Source organism: Phyllostomus discolor, chromosome 8 (genome assembly GCF_004126475.2).
Source record: "Phyllostomus discolor isolate MPI-MPIP mPhyDis1 chromosome 8, mPhyDis1.pri.v3, whole genome shotgun sequence".
In the NCBI taxonomy this organism is placed as follows: Eukaryota; Metazoa; Chordata; class Mammalia; order Chiroptera; family Phyllostomidae; genus Phyllostomus; species Phyllostomus discolor.
This window is the reverse complement of record NC_040910.2, coordinates 91,223,387-91,237,203: the sequence shown is the minus strand read 5'-3', so window position 1 is coordinate 91,237,203 and position 13,817 is coordinate 91,223,387. Positions and strand designations below refer to the sequence as shown.

The 13,817-nt window shown below is 37.3% G+C and overlaps 1 protein-coding gene across 9 annotated transcripts in view; it reads right to left on the bottom strand.

Moving 5' to 3' along the window:
- Nucleotides 1-8,093: 8,093 nt before the first annotated feature.
- Nucleotides 8,094-13,817, bottom strand: part of CDC27 (cell division cycle 27) — a 55,416-nt gene continuing 49,692 nt past the window's right edge. For 4 of the 9 annotated variants that reach the window (XM_036033549.1, XM_036033548.1, XM_036033553.1 and 1 more), the window contains 3 exons: nt 13,402-13,476; nt 12,486-12,642; nt 8,094-11,070 (listed from right to left, as the gene is read on the bottom strand). In XM_036033549.1, coding sequence (XP_035889442.1) covers nt 10,988-11,070; nt 12,486-12,642; nt 13,402-13,476 — 315 coding nt within the window. In that variant the 3' untranslated portion in view covers nt 8,094-10,987. The remainder of the gene's footprint in view (nt 11,071-12,485; nt 12,643-13,401; nt 13,477-13,817) is intronic. The other 5 variants (XM_036033550.1, XM_036033551.1, XM_036033552.1 and 2 more) reach the window with 3 other exon arrangements.

Here is a 13,817-nt window from a genome sequence, read left to right as displayed (position 1 = left end):
TGGCTTGGTTGTCCCTCTCCATACTTATATGTATCCTCCTCCACAGTGAGAACTCCAATTCCCAATGATTTCAGCACATTTATTCATTTTTTCTATCTTGTGATATGTCTGAGTTTCCCACTGTTTCATTTATAACACTAAATAAGCAAACTTACTAAAAAGTTCAAGATTTGTTTGCTTTTGTTTGCACTGCCCCAATACACACCCTCTCCTGCCCAGGACTAAGGGTATACAGTCCAACACTGTGTGCATAAGTTACTTCAGTAAGTTCTTCTTAGCCCTCCCCTCCACTCGCCTTCCCAGGGTGGTTACAGTATTCATTTGAATTACTACAGTTAGCTTCATTTGCTTCAGTTTAATTTCAATGTTAGTTTTTTCCCCTTTCTGATTACTATTGTTTTTTTTTTAAATATATAGCATATTACTATGCTCTCAATCGTAAAAAAAAATATGAAAAGTATAATCAGAGTCCTGGCTGGTGTGGCTTCCCAGTCAAGGCACATGCCTAGGTTCTAGGCTGGTCCCCAGTTGAGGGCGTGTGTGAAGCAACTGATCTATGTTTCTCTTGCACATCTATGTTTATCTCCCTCTCTTTCTCCCTCCCTTCCCCTCTCTCTAAAAGTAAATAAAATCTTTATTTAAAAAATATAATCAGAGAAGTGCAACTCCCTCCCAAATCCCTTTCACTCCATTCCTCCTCACCTGTTTAGGTAACCAACTTCACTGTTTTCTGGATTATCCTTCCAGTGTTTCCTTTTTGAATACACACAAAAAATATGTATGATCTTTTGTATTTTACTATTCACTTAACATCTCCTGAAAATCATTCCATAACAGTTCATAGAGATAGTCATAATATTTTTTAAAATACATTTTATTGATTATGCTATTACAGTTGTCCCATTCCCCCCGCCTCATTCCCTTCCATCTTGTACACACCCTCCCACCCACATTCTCCCCCTTTAGTTCATGTCCATGAGTCATATATATAAGTTCTTTGGCTTTTACATTTCCTATAGTATTCTTAACCTCCCCCTGTCTATCTTCTACCTACCATTTATGCTTCGTATTCTCTGTACCTTTTCCCCCTCTCTCCCCACCCACTCTCTCGCTGAACTCTCCATGTGATCTCCATTTCTGATTCTATTCCTGTTCTGGTTGTTTGCTTAGTTTGTTTTTGTTCTTGTTTTAGGTTTGGTTGTTAATAACTGAGTTTGTTGTCATCTTACTGTTCATATTTTTTATCTTCTTTTTCTTAGATAAGTCCCTTTAACATTTCATATAATAAGGGCTTGGTGATGATGAACTCCTGTAACTTGACCTTATCTGGGAAGCACTTTATCTGCCCTTCCATTCTAAATGATAGCTTCACTGGATAGAGTAATCTTGGATGTAGGTCCTTGCTTTTCATGACTTGGAATACTTCTTTCCAGCCCCTTCTTGCCTGCAAGATTTCTTTTGAGAAATCAGCTGACACTCTTATGGGCACTCCTTTGTAGGTAACTGTCTCCTTTTCCCTTGCTACTTTTAATATTTTCTCCTTATCTTTTTTTTAAAGGACATGATGATTTTAATCTTTTTCTTTTTTTTTTTTAAGATTGTATTTATTTACTTTCTAGAGAGGGAAGGGAGGGAGATAGAGAGAGAGAGAGAAACATCAATGTGCAGTTGCTGGGGGCCGTGGCCTGCAACCCAGGCATGTACCCTGGCTGGGAATCGAACCTGCGACACTTTGGTTCACAGCCCGTGCACAATCCACTGAGCTACGCCAGCCAGGGTGATTTTCTCCTTATCACTAACCTTGGCTAATGTAATTATGATGTGCCTTGGTGTGTTCCTCCTTGAGTCCAACTTTTTTGGGACTCTCTGAGCTTCCTGGACTTTCTGGAAGTCTATTTCCTTTCCCAGATTGGGGAAGTTCTCCTTTATTATTTGTTCAAATAACTTTTCAACAATTTTTTGCTCTTCCTCTTCTTCTTCTGGCAACCCTATGATTCGGTGTTGGAACATTTAAAGATGTCCTGGAGGTTCCTAAACCTCTCCTCATTTTTTTGAATTCTTGTTTCTTCATTCTGTTCTGGTTGAATATTTCTTTCTTCCTTCTGGTCCACACCATTGATTTGAGTCCCAGTTTCCTTCCCCTCACTGCTGGTTCCCTGCACATTTTCCTTTATTTCACTTAGCATAGCCTTCATTTTTTCATCTAATTTGAGACCATATTCAACCAGTTCTGTGAGCATCCTGATTACCAGTGTTTTGCACTGATTACCTGTGCATCTGATAGGCTGGCAATCTCTTCGTTGCTTAGTTGTATTAGTTGTATTTTTTTTCTTGAGCTTTGATCTGTTCTTTCATTTGGGCCATTTTTTTGTCTTGTCACGCCTGTTATGTAGTAAGGGATGGAGCTTTAGTTGTTCACCAGGGCCAGGCAACCCATTCGCTGGGTTGTGATGCTATAGGTAGGGCAGGTGTCCAAGAAAGAACAGCACCACTTGCTCTGCTCTCTGCCAGATTTCAGTCACTTCCCCCACTTCCCCCAAGCAAATTGGGCCCTTCTGGTGCTGATTCCTGGGTGGGTGGGTTTGTGTATGTTCTAGGACCCTGTGGGTCTCTCTGAGGAATTCTTCTGTGAGGCTGGGAGTTTCCCCCAGCACCTCAACCCCCACAGGTGTTTTCAGTCAGAGGTTTTGAGGCTTTATTTCCCTGGACTGTGTCCCTGGGTTGTGCAGTCTGTCTTGCTCCCCAGATGTTCCTCCTGGTTTATCTGTGCGCAAATGTGGGACCGCCCAGTCTACCAGCCCCCGCATTGCCCACCTCGGTCCTCTAGCTGCCACCTTGCTGTGAGTCCTCTCCACCTGGCGGCCCGGCTCTACCCCTCCTACTGGTATGGATGAATGTGTCTTCTTTAACTCCTTGGTTATTGGACTTTCGTACAGTTTGATTTTCTGGCAGTTCTGGTTATTTTTTGCTTTTAAATTGTTGTCCTTCTTTTGGTTGTGCAAGGAGGCACAGTGTGTCTACCTACGCTTCCATCTTGGCCAGAAGTCATCCTAACATTTTTTTCACAGCTGCAGAATACTGTATTCTGTGAGTAGGGGGTTTATCTAACTAATCTTCTATGCTTGGGCATTTAGTTTCTAATATTTTGCAATGACAATGCTATAATGAATAAACTTATGCAAATGTATTTTTGTATTTTTGAGAGGTATTTGCACATAAATCTCTAGAGGTGTGTTGTGGGGTGAGTAGATGCTGTATACGGAGTTTTGCTGTATACTGCCAAATCCCGTTGCACAGGGCTGCCCTGTCTTGTATTCCCACCACTGGTGTAGGAGAGTGCCTGTTTCCCGCAGCTTTGCCAACGGAGTGTTGACTCAAGTTTTCATTTTTTGCTACTCTGTTGGCTGAGAAATTGTATCTCAATATAGTTTTTGTTTGCATCTCTTATTGAATGAAGTTGAACAACTTTTCATGCTTAAGGGCCATTTTTACATCTTTTTTTTTTTTAAAGATTTTATTTATTTATTTTTAGAGAGAGAAGGGAGGGAGGGAGGGAGAGAGAGAGAGAGAAAGAGAGAGAGAGAATCAATGTGCGGTTGCTGGGGGTTATGGCCTGCAACCCAGGAATGTACCCTGGCTGGGAATTGAACCTGGGACACTTTGGTTCCCAGCCCACTCTCAATCCACTGAGCTACGCCAGCCAGGGCCATTTTTACATCTTTTTGTGAATTGTCTGCTCATATCTTTGTCTCAAAATTAAAAAAAAAAAAGTCTACATTAGTATTGTTAGCTCCTTATCTCTTATATGGGCAAATATTTCTCCCCAGTTTGTCATTTGTCTTTTTAAGGTGGCTTTTCACTTTCTCATTCTTTTAAAAAGATTATTTGTCTCTGTGGTTGTTTTGGGGGGAGACTTTTTACCAGCAGAAAGGATTCCATTTACATTTTCTGATTTTTGCAACAGTTTTGTATGTATGTGTACTGCTGTACTCTATTCTAAATACCACAGACAGGAATTCTTAGTTTTAGAGCTCTCATCTGCCTGTTCCACCCTCTTCTGTGCTGTTTTTTACTGTTGAGGGTGGGAAGAAAGGTCAATATACCTTGTTTCTCTTTCTTACCAGTCTTACTTTTCCCACTTTTTCTTTAACCACCTCCTCTTCATATCAATCTCTCCCCAGAAACACTGCATCTATGAGGCTGTTGCTCTTGGTCCCACACATTTGCAAACCTTTTCCTGAAGTGAGGGCTGTGACCTACCAATTCCCAACCTGTGTTCAGTAGTTTGCATTTACTTCACTTTTTCTCCCCCGTAGACTCTACTCTGCCTGCACTTCCTCTAAGTCTTCTACTCCATTCTGCTGTCCCACGGAGTGATTCAACCTCATTCCGCATTCTCAGCACCCACAGGCAAGGTCCTTACTGGAAAAGTTGTCCTCTCTACTTATAGGTAATGTGAAGTTATAGTAGTTTAGTAATGAAGGCATGAATTCTGTGTAATTTTTGTCCTACTTGATTTTGTGGTTGTTTTGGGAAGAGAGTGAGGGGCACATTTGTAATCAGGCTACTGCCATCGTTTCCCAGACCCAGATGTCTCAATATGCTTTTTAAATACAGGGTCCAGCAGAAGTAACACCTGCTTGAGTACAGTTGATAAGGTAATAATATAGGTGTAATAATTAATAGTTTTAATTTGAACATTTCACCTAAAATGTCATATGGTGTGCTTGAGTGTGATGTTATATTACAGAATTACATACTTATGATTTTGTAATAAAGGGGGCATTATTTGTAGGTACATTTCAGCACCTAGTCAACCTAAAAACCACTGGAAACATTAGAAATGAGATATCTTAAGTGAGTATCCATGTTATAAATGGTAATTAAAGTGGGAGTTAAGTTTTGGGATTGATGAAATTAGCAAAGGGAATATATTACATATTAGTGGTTTTAGATTGTATAACTGAGTTAAAGATTGAGAAAATTAAGCATTTTAAGATAGAAAATAAGACATTGAATGCTTGCTGCTATTATAGCTCTACTGCTCTCAGTTGGTGATCCCAGCCATAGCAATTTAAAAAGAAAAAAGAAATGAGGTATTTCTTACAAGGATTAAAAAAGAATTAATGGCATTATTTGCAGATAACATAATTTTAAATAGAAACCCTACAAACTTAGAATGAGAAAGTTCACTAAATTGAATGCAAGGTCAACTGACAAAAAGCAGTAACTCCTCTACAGCAGTGTGGCAGTTGTCCCTTGCTGCTGAGGCAACAGCCATTCTCCCTTTTGTCTTTGCTAACAAAATCTGTTTCCTTGTGTCCCACTCCAGAGATGTCATGATTTACCTAAACTACTAATGGCAAACCCATTCCCTTTTTACCAGATTCTAAATTCGCCAGCATCCCATGCAGTTAGGGGTGGTTATATGATACACTCCTGGCCAGTGTGTTAGCAAGTCTGCCAAGTTGTTCCTGGAATTTTCTGCTTTTTGCAAATGCTTTGGTTTCTCTAAGCCTTAGTTTCCTGTTGTGTAAAGCAGGTAATACATGCCTTACCATACAAGATTATAAAGATGAAATGAGATTATCCTGATATCAAAGTGATCCATAAATGCTAAGTAAAAACCAAATAAACCCTAGTATTATTCAAGATATGCAAATGATTATGGACACAGATGTGACATGGATTGCTATAAGTACTACAAAATGACAATAAGTTTAACAGTGCACATATATATGAAGGGATACACACACACACACACACCTTTAAATCAAGTATTTTCACTAAGAAACTAAGAATCACTGACAGATTGTTCTTCTTGTAGAGACCTTGTCCAGTGACACAACTCACAAAGCATTGAGAAGACTATGGCATCTCAGACAATACATTATTTGGGTGATCTGCAGATGGTTATGCCAATACAGCTATAATTTCTATTTCAGGGGTTGCAAAACATAAAATGTCAAATTCTGTATGTATAGTATAACCTACACTATATGTAGTATGTGTATCTATATATATTATAAAATATCAGACAGTAAATATTAAGACTTTGTAGGTCATACACTCTGTACAGTCTCTCGAGTTGTGCCATTACTCAACTCTATCACTGAAATGAGAAAGCAACCATAGACACTTTATAAACAAATGGGCACAAACCTGTTCCTATAAAACCAAACGGACAATGGGCTGATTTGGCCTCCAGGCCATGAACAATCCCTGTTCTAGATTAAGACACAGGAAGCTTGTCTCACAGGATCATGTTTTGGACCAACCCAGTTTTCTATAACATCATCACCCTCAAAATGCCACTGTCCATGTGCGCAGTGCTTTGGTTTCACGCAGCACTTCATGATGATTGAGCACGCTTGAACTGCACACAGTCCCCATCAGTAATGAGGCTAGACCTCATCTTTCTTGTGCTGATGAGAAGGTTGAAGTGAATTGTTCAGGGTCACACAGTTACCAAAGGGCAAAATTTACATTTCCTAGATATCAGTTTAGTGCTTTTCAAAAATATACGATTAGAAACCTTAATTTTACTTCACTGTTCTTCTTCGCTTCTGTTACTCCTTTCCTTATTCAAAGTCCAGTGAAACATTATGCACACATTTTCAAGAACTTGAATTTTCTCAAATACAGATTTTAGCAACAAACTGCAAATTCTATTTTGGGGGTGTTGAATAGAAGAATGCTTTTAATAGGGGAAATTGGTAAGAAAACACCTAAAGAATTAAAAGAAAATTGAAGATTTAAATTTTCTATTTGAAAGCAAATTCTAGTCACTCAAGGAGCGGGTAACATACTTTTGATTTCAGTGTGAGAATCAGAGAGGCAGGATACGGTTCAAAGCCCCATCAAAGAACTATGTGTATCAATCATAGCTCTGAGCCTATGATTGATAACAAAATTTCCTCTACAAAACCTGAACTTCTACAGTGGACAACTTAAAAATGATAGAAAGGATTCCTAACAGTTAGCATTACACATGATTTGAAACTTTCAGAGTAAGTCCTAAACTAAATAAAAGGCTTTGAACATACTTGGCCAAAAGTTTTCAGCTCTATCATCTAAAAGCAGAGCCTCAGTTTTCTCTTTTGTAAAATAGAGAAATACCTACTCTGTAGGGTTGAGGACTGAAAATATTGTACAAAAGTTAAGTTACACAGTACACATGTCAAGATCTCATTAAACATGGCAAAGAAAAATAAAACTTATAACAAACCTTCATAAACCATTAATTAGCAGCTACATGAGCCACAGAATACTTCCTGTCTACACTTCCAGTAATCCCTGCCTAGCTGACAGTAAATGGCAGCCCCAGGGAAGGTTATGAACTCTGGTCCGCTCTGGCCTGCCTGGCTCACCCTATGTCACGTGTTTCACCCTATGGCTAACTCTGTCGTATCTGAACAAAACTCTTTAGCGCTCTCTACTTTCTCCAGGATATCAAGCTAGAGTAAAATTTAGCTTTTATAGTCTACTTCTTTCAGATCTTGATTTTTACAACAGATTCTAATTACAACAAAAAAAGTGCCCTGGCTGGTATGGCTCAGTGGACTGAGTGCCAACCTGCAAACCAAAGAGCCATAGTTCGATTCCCAGTCAGGGCATATGCCTGGGTTGTGGTCCAGGTCCCCAGTTGGAGGCAGGCAAGAGGTAACCACACATTGATGCTTCTCTCCCTCTTTCTCCCTCCCTTCCTCGTTCTCTAAAAATTAATATTTTTTAAAAAAAGCTTTGTGTCCCTTTTAAAGGGATTTCAGAAATCACATGCATAAAGGATAAGTAGTTGACTTGCAAAGTAGCAGCTGCCATCGAGGGGCTTCTATAGTTTGAAAATATATATATATGCTAAAAATTACTATTTTTTGTCACAATATATATTTTGAAACTCCAAATAATACTAAAAAAGAGTGTGTGTGTGTATATATATAATGTATATGTGAAAAAATTAAGAAACATTACCCTAGGCTTTTGTGGAACATAAACCTGTAATCTTTCACTATTTTGCTGTGCTTTACTATAACAATACAGATCGCACAGCTCTTATATAGCTTTAACAACTTGATTATAAATTGCTTTCAAAAGTAATTTATTTGGATTTTCCATATCCTTTAATGAATTGCAAATATATTAACAAAAGACTCCCCCCCAAAGACTGTACAATTTCTGAATTAAGTCAGGAAAAGCAAAAAGAAGACACAAAATTACATTGTTTCAATGCAAATAGAAGACACATCACACCCACACTTGCATTTTCCCAGGTTTTCACAAAGAAAACAGGTCACTATATTTCTCAGTGAAGACCCATACTCTGGCTAATCAGAGACTTTCAAACTTTTTTCTTCAAAAAGAGCATTTTTAATAGACTAAATACTGGTTATCACTGAGTTTTTGTTTAAGGTACAACAGCAGCATGGTTTAAATGTTACTTGCAGTTCTTGGAAAAAATAAAAATTTTAAAGTAATGAAATACAGAAAATGTAGGGACCACCTTTTATTATTTTGAGTACCACTATTTTCTTGAAAAAATATTTTAAAATCCCAGAGTTAAGAACCATTTTCAAGGGTGAAAAATATCCAATGCCACAACAATACTTCTGAACAGAAGTGTGTGTATGTGTATGTGTGAAAAGCTTAGAGAGAGAAAAAAAAGATGTCAAAGTACTTAGTATTTTTAATTTCCTTCAAAGTAAGTTCTAAAATTTGAAGCAAACAATTTGCTTTATCAAAATGTATGTCCTCTTCTGGTTGTTTGATCCCCATTCCACACACAAAGGAAAGACAGAGACAGAGACAGAGACAGAGATAAAGCCAGAAACAGTTACCAGGTAGGCAATGAGACTTCAAATATGGACATGACTTTCAAAATGTGAGGAAAAATAAAATCAGGCCAAGCTTGGGCTAAGTGTCCCTCAGTCAACCATCACCACGGTGTGCCCTCCGCAACTATCCTTTATCCTTGGTCTCAAAATTAGTACCAGAAAGTCTCTCACTCACCTCTGGCACAGGACATGAATTCCTACTACAGGAAGATAACTAACTATGTATCAGCAAATTACCTTCTGGGCTTACCTTTCTCAGGCTTTGTAGCATGGCGCTCAGGTTGGAGCTTTCTATGAAACTCTCTATTTGATACTGTTACACAGCTGGCTTATGATTCACCAATTAAAAAATAAAAGAATATAAAATTAAATATTACAGAACTAATGGATAATAAAATGGAATATTTGTTAGAATCCAAGTGCTGGCCTCGGGAATTTTTAAAGATACTCATTTACTTCTAACCTTTCCTTTTTCTTATAAATTGTTTTTGGGGGGCAGCACATATACAAAGTTTTAGGTAGGAAACTCTGTTAAATACCTCTCTGGCACCCAATACCTAATCTAAGACTCTGACTTGAATTAATTTATAATGGTATCTCATCCACATTTAAATGAGCAGATTAAGAGTAAATGACAGAAAATGGCCGACTCTGCAGGCTAAATTTTTCACATCTTCTGGAATCCATCTCATTTTCACAGCTTGACTAATACAGGTAACCAGTAGATAAGTTTTTCCTTCATCAAATAATCCAAAATAGTAACTGTAGGCCTGTCATTCATAAGAAATTATAATTTGTTATATTCTGACATTGGCACTTAATAAAACATTAACTAAAGTTTCTCTAAAAATTTCAATACATTACAATAAAGGAGATACACAATTTAAGACTTTAAATCCGTTACTGTGAAATTCCAATAATTCCCATTTTATTACGCATAATTAGATCTTTAAAATTGTGGCCATTCCCCAAAGACACCAACCAATATGACAAACTCAGGAGAGAACTCATCTCCTTAAGAACTTCTTTTCTTTCAGCTAAAAATTTCCCATATCCTTAAACCAATCACTCTCAGTAACCGTTTTGGTGATTCACATTACTGAAAATAATTTGAAGCAGAGAGAGCCAAAAAGAACAGAAATGACCTCAAATAAAGGTGAGCATACATTCTTGCACCCTGCTTAAACACTTAGAAAAGTCAAAGGCATACTGTCTTGAACAAATATAGACTCAAGGTTATGGTACAATTTTGATTGTATTAAGGCTTTCACTATCATGATCTCTTGAAGTCTCTCTACTTTAGTGTTTTCATTTTGATTCCTACGGTGAACTTAAATGGTTATTAAAGGTCTTGTTTTGGCTTTTCGGTGGGCAACCACTCTATCATCTCTGAATGTTAAAGGTGATCCCACGGAACTCAGAGAAGAGGCAATATGGTAAGGACCAACTTGAAAGTTTGCAATACCGAGATAACAATGATCAACACTTCGAAGCAAGATGAATAAATTAAAATTCTTGGTTAGACATAAAGCATTCTTGCCAAGAATAAGTGTACACTGTATGGAGGGGTATTTGATTCCTACACATGAGTCCCGATATGCCCATTACATTTGTTTATGGGAGACACTGCAAGTTTATGGTAATTTATATTCCTTGGCAATCAAGTTATTCTGTTATAGGCAATGTCTTTTATTGTTCCATCTGGCACTTGCTAACACCATTCTTGAAGAACCTAGAAATGAAGGTCAGTCACTCTGTTTATCAGGAACAGAACCAAATAAAAACAAAATTCTGGAAAATGACCAAGAAATTCTGGTTCATCACTATTTTCCATATCTAATGGTTCCTTCAAGATAAAACAACTCTTCCTTCCATGATAGCTTTCCAACAAAGGGAGATTAAAGAAAAAAGAAAGTTCCCCACCCTGCCCCTAAATTGTCATTCATACTGGTGAAAGAGCCAGTCTTGTTAGCAGCTAAGTATTGCACTGCCTTTCATTCTGTGTGCGGTCAGGGTCCAATGAAAGTGGCACACTCCCGGTATAAGTCATGGATGATGACACTGCCGGCTCAAGAGTGAAGACTCAGTACGTGGAGGGACAAGAAACATGTCAGCACTAGTCACACATCCAGTTGTAAGAGTCTGATTTCCAGAAGTTAAAATTCATCACTTTCAGCTGCGTGAAGTTGTGTGTCATCCGCATCTGTCATGCTGCTCTCCTGGGATTCATCTGTGCCCACTTAAAAAAAAAAATAAAGCCTACAGTAAGGTGTCTGACAAGTATTTCTTGTTGGTTCATGAAAATATGTGAGGAAAACTATTGTACTCAGAGAAATAAGACCTTAAATACAGGCTCTTAAAAATCCTGATATCCTTCAATAAAACGTAATTCAAGTTCCTTATTTTATAGCAAGGTCTGAAATTAGTTTACTTCATTTAACCTTTAATTAAAGTTTTAACTACTAAAACTGCCTCTCTCTAATTAATTCTTTGTTCCTACCCTAGGAATCAGAACTAGTTTTCCGAGGCATTAAAAAAGACTGACATTTCCTCCACGTTGGGAACAGTCCCTGCTAGTCTACAGAAGCACGGAATTTAACATTCAGTTTAAAAAGGATTAATGGGATTATAGAAATTATAATTTTAATTAAAGCCTTTCACCAAGTTTTCTGGAATAAAGGCATCTAAGTTTATCTCATCAGAAGTTATTCAATTCTCTTATTAAAAATATCGACACAGCCCTGGCCAGTGTGGCTCAGTTGGTTGGAGCACCATCCTGTAACCAAAGGGTTACAGGTTCAATTCTCGGTCAGGGCACATATCCAGGTTGTGGGTCTGTTCCCCAGTCGCAGTGTATATGAGAAGGCAACCAACTGATGTTTCTCTCTCACATAGATGCTTCTCTCTCTCTCTCTAAAAAGCAGTGAAAAAAAAAGTCTCCTGGTGAGGATAAAAACACACACACATACACATTAAGTCTTGGCTCTCACTAGTTATTTTAAGATATATACTCAATTTAGGAATATTAAGTGCCTTAAACTATAATTCTTTGTTCCTCTTCTTATCTTGATTCCTTGATTTATATATATATATATATGATATACATATCATATATATACACACACTTATCTATATCTATCTATATAAATATGTCTACCTCTCTATTTATAATATATATTTGGATTTTGGATTTGCCAGAGCTACTCAGAATTTGAATAGCCACTACTACAGATATCTTGATAATTTAAAATGTGCTCAAATTTATTATTAATTTGCTTAGCACTTACGGTTTCCACATACCATCATATCTATCATCTTTTTTCCCCACACTACATTCCTATAAAGCAGATAAAGCAGGCATTACATAGTCAAATATAAACTGAGGCCCAGGTAAAAATCAGCAATGAATTTGTCAAAATCACATAGCAGACTTGAACCAGAACTGAGACTAGTTACGTGACTCTATGTCCTTTCTTATTTTATCACCCTGTTCAATTTCCCTAAAATTCTATTTGGTATAAAGAATATACCATGGTTAGAAAAATAAAATTAAAGAAACATCTGCCCCATGTTACCTAACTCTGTTGTAGTGTTTCACTAGCTCTCTGGTTTGAGTTACCACAAACAAACCTAATGCATATGGATGATACTCACTGATCTGTTCTTCTTGGGTTATTGGCTCCTCATCATCTGGAAGGTAGCGTTTATCAATTGCCTCTTTAATCTGGTTATTGGCTCCTTTAGGATCTAAATCCATAGCCCAAGAGAAATTCATCAGGGCGAGGTGCGTCTGACCTAACTTCTTATAAACCTAAAAATAAAGAGCAGCACTACATTTTTCATTAAGTTGTGAGCTTCAACTATAAAATCCTAAACATTTATAATTGAAATTCGGTTTCTGATTTATGTGTTATAAACCCATTCTGATGAGGAGAACATTTTCATCCTTTAGAAGAACTCATGCCAACTTTTGAGTTCCTTTTAATATATTCAGATATTATTTTTAGAATTCCTTGCCTATATCTCTCAGGTAGTAAGATTCCAGTCAAGTCCCACTCTGAATGGAACAATGACAATGGAAGGAAATGGACAATAAACTGCTTGATTAGCATTCATTTACACTGGTTTTAAATGGAGTTATTTCAACTCTCAACATCTGTCTACTGTTCCCAACTACCTTAACCAATTGGCATCAGGAAGCCCAGTGTGCACTGCCTTTTTATTTTTCTTCTTTTGGTAAATATTTTATTAGTGATTGGAAGCTGAGGGCTTCCCATAAGGTAGCCCCAAGTTATGAACTCATTACTGGCTATTGGCTGCAAGTGTTAATAAATATCTAAAGCCACAGTAGGGTTAGGCTTATGGGATGTGTGTTCTTGCCCCTTCAGAAGGATATTATCATCTTAAATGTTAAGTCTAAATCCATTGTTTATTCCCAGATCAGTTAGTTCAGTACTCTCGTTGAATTTGCTCCACAGATGCTACACAATAAATATTATATATATTTATTCTCCAAAAGTTAATATTTGTTATGAAGGCAACACTTCAGGACCATGGCCCCAATCTTTACCTTTCCTATTAAGAAGTACACCAGGGATTCTTTGGGAACAATTTGTTTCAATTCTTCAAGTTCTTGTAAAGCAGACTGAAAAAAAGCAAAGAAAAACAATAGGAGCAAATTTTTACAAAATTTTGACTAAGCAGTGTTACCTGATTTCCCAAATCATCTTAACTAAAGCTTGCTTGATCTTAATGAATATATTTCCTCGCTGCATTAATTCTTCTTGTTGTGAAAATAAAATGCATGAAAAGTACCTATGACAACGGGAACAAAAAATGACAGGAATTTACCAGAGTATATTGAAAACACTCACACATTCAGGTGGCAACAACCCTTGCTGCTGTCAATTTATTTAAAATAACAATGCTCCATCACATTGTGTGTGTTTTGAAAACCAAGTTGCAGAACAAAACAACTCCCAAGTT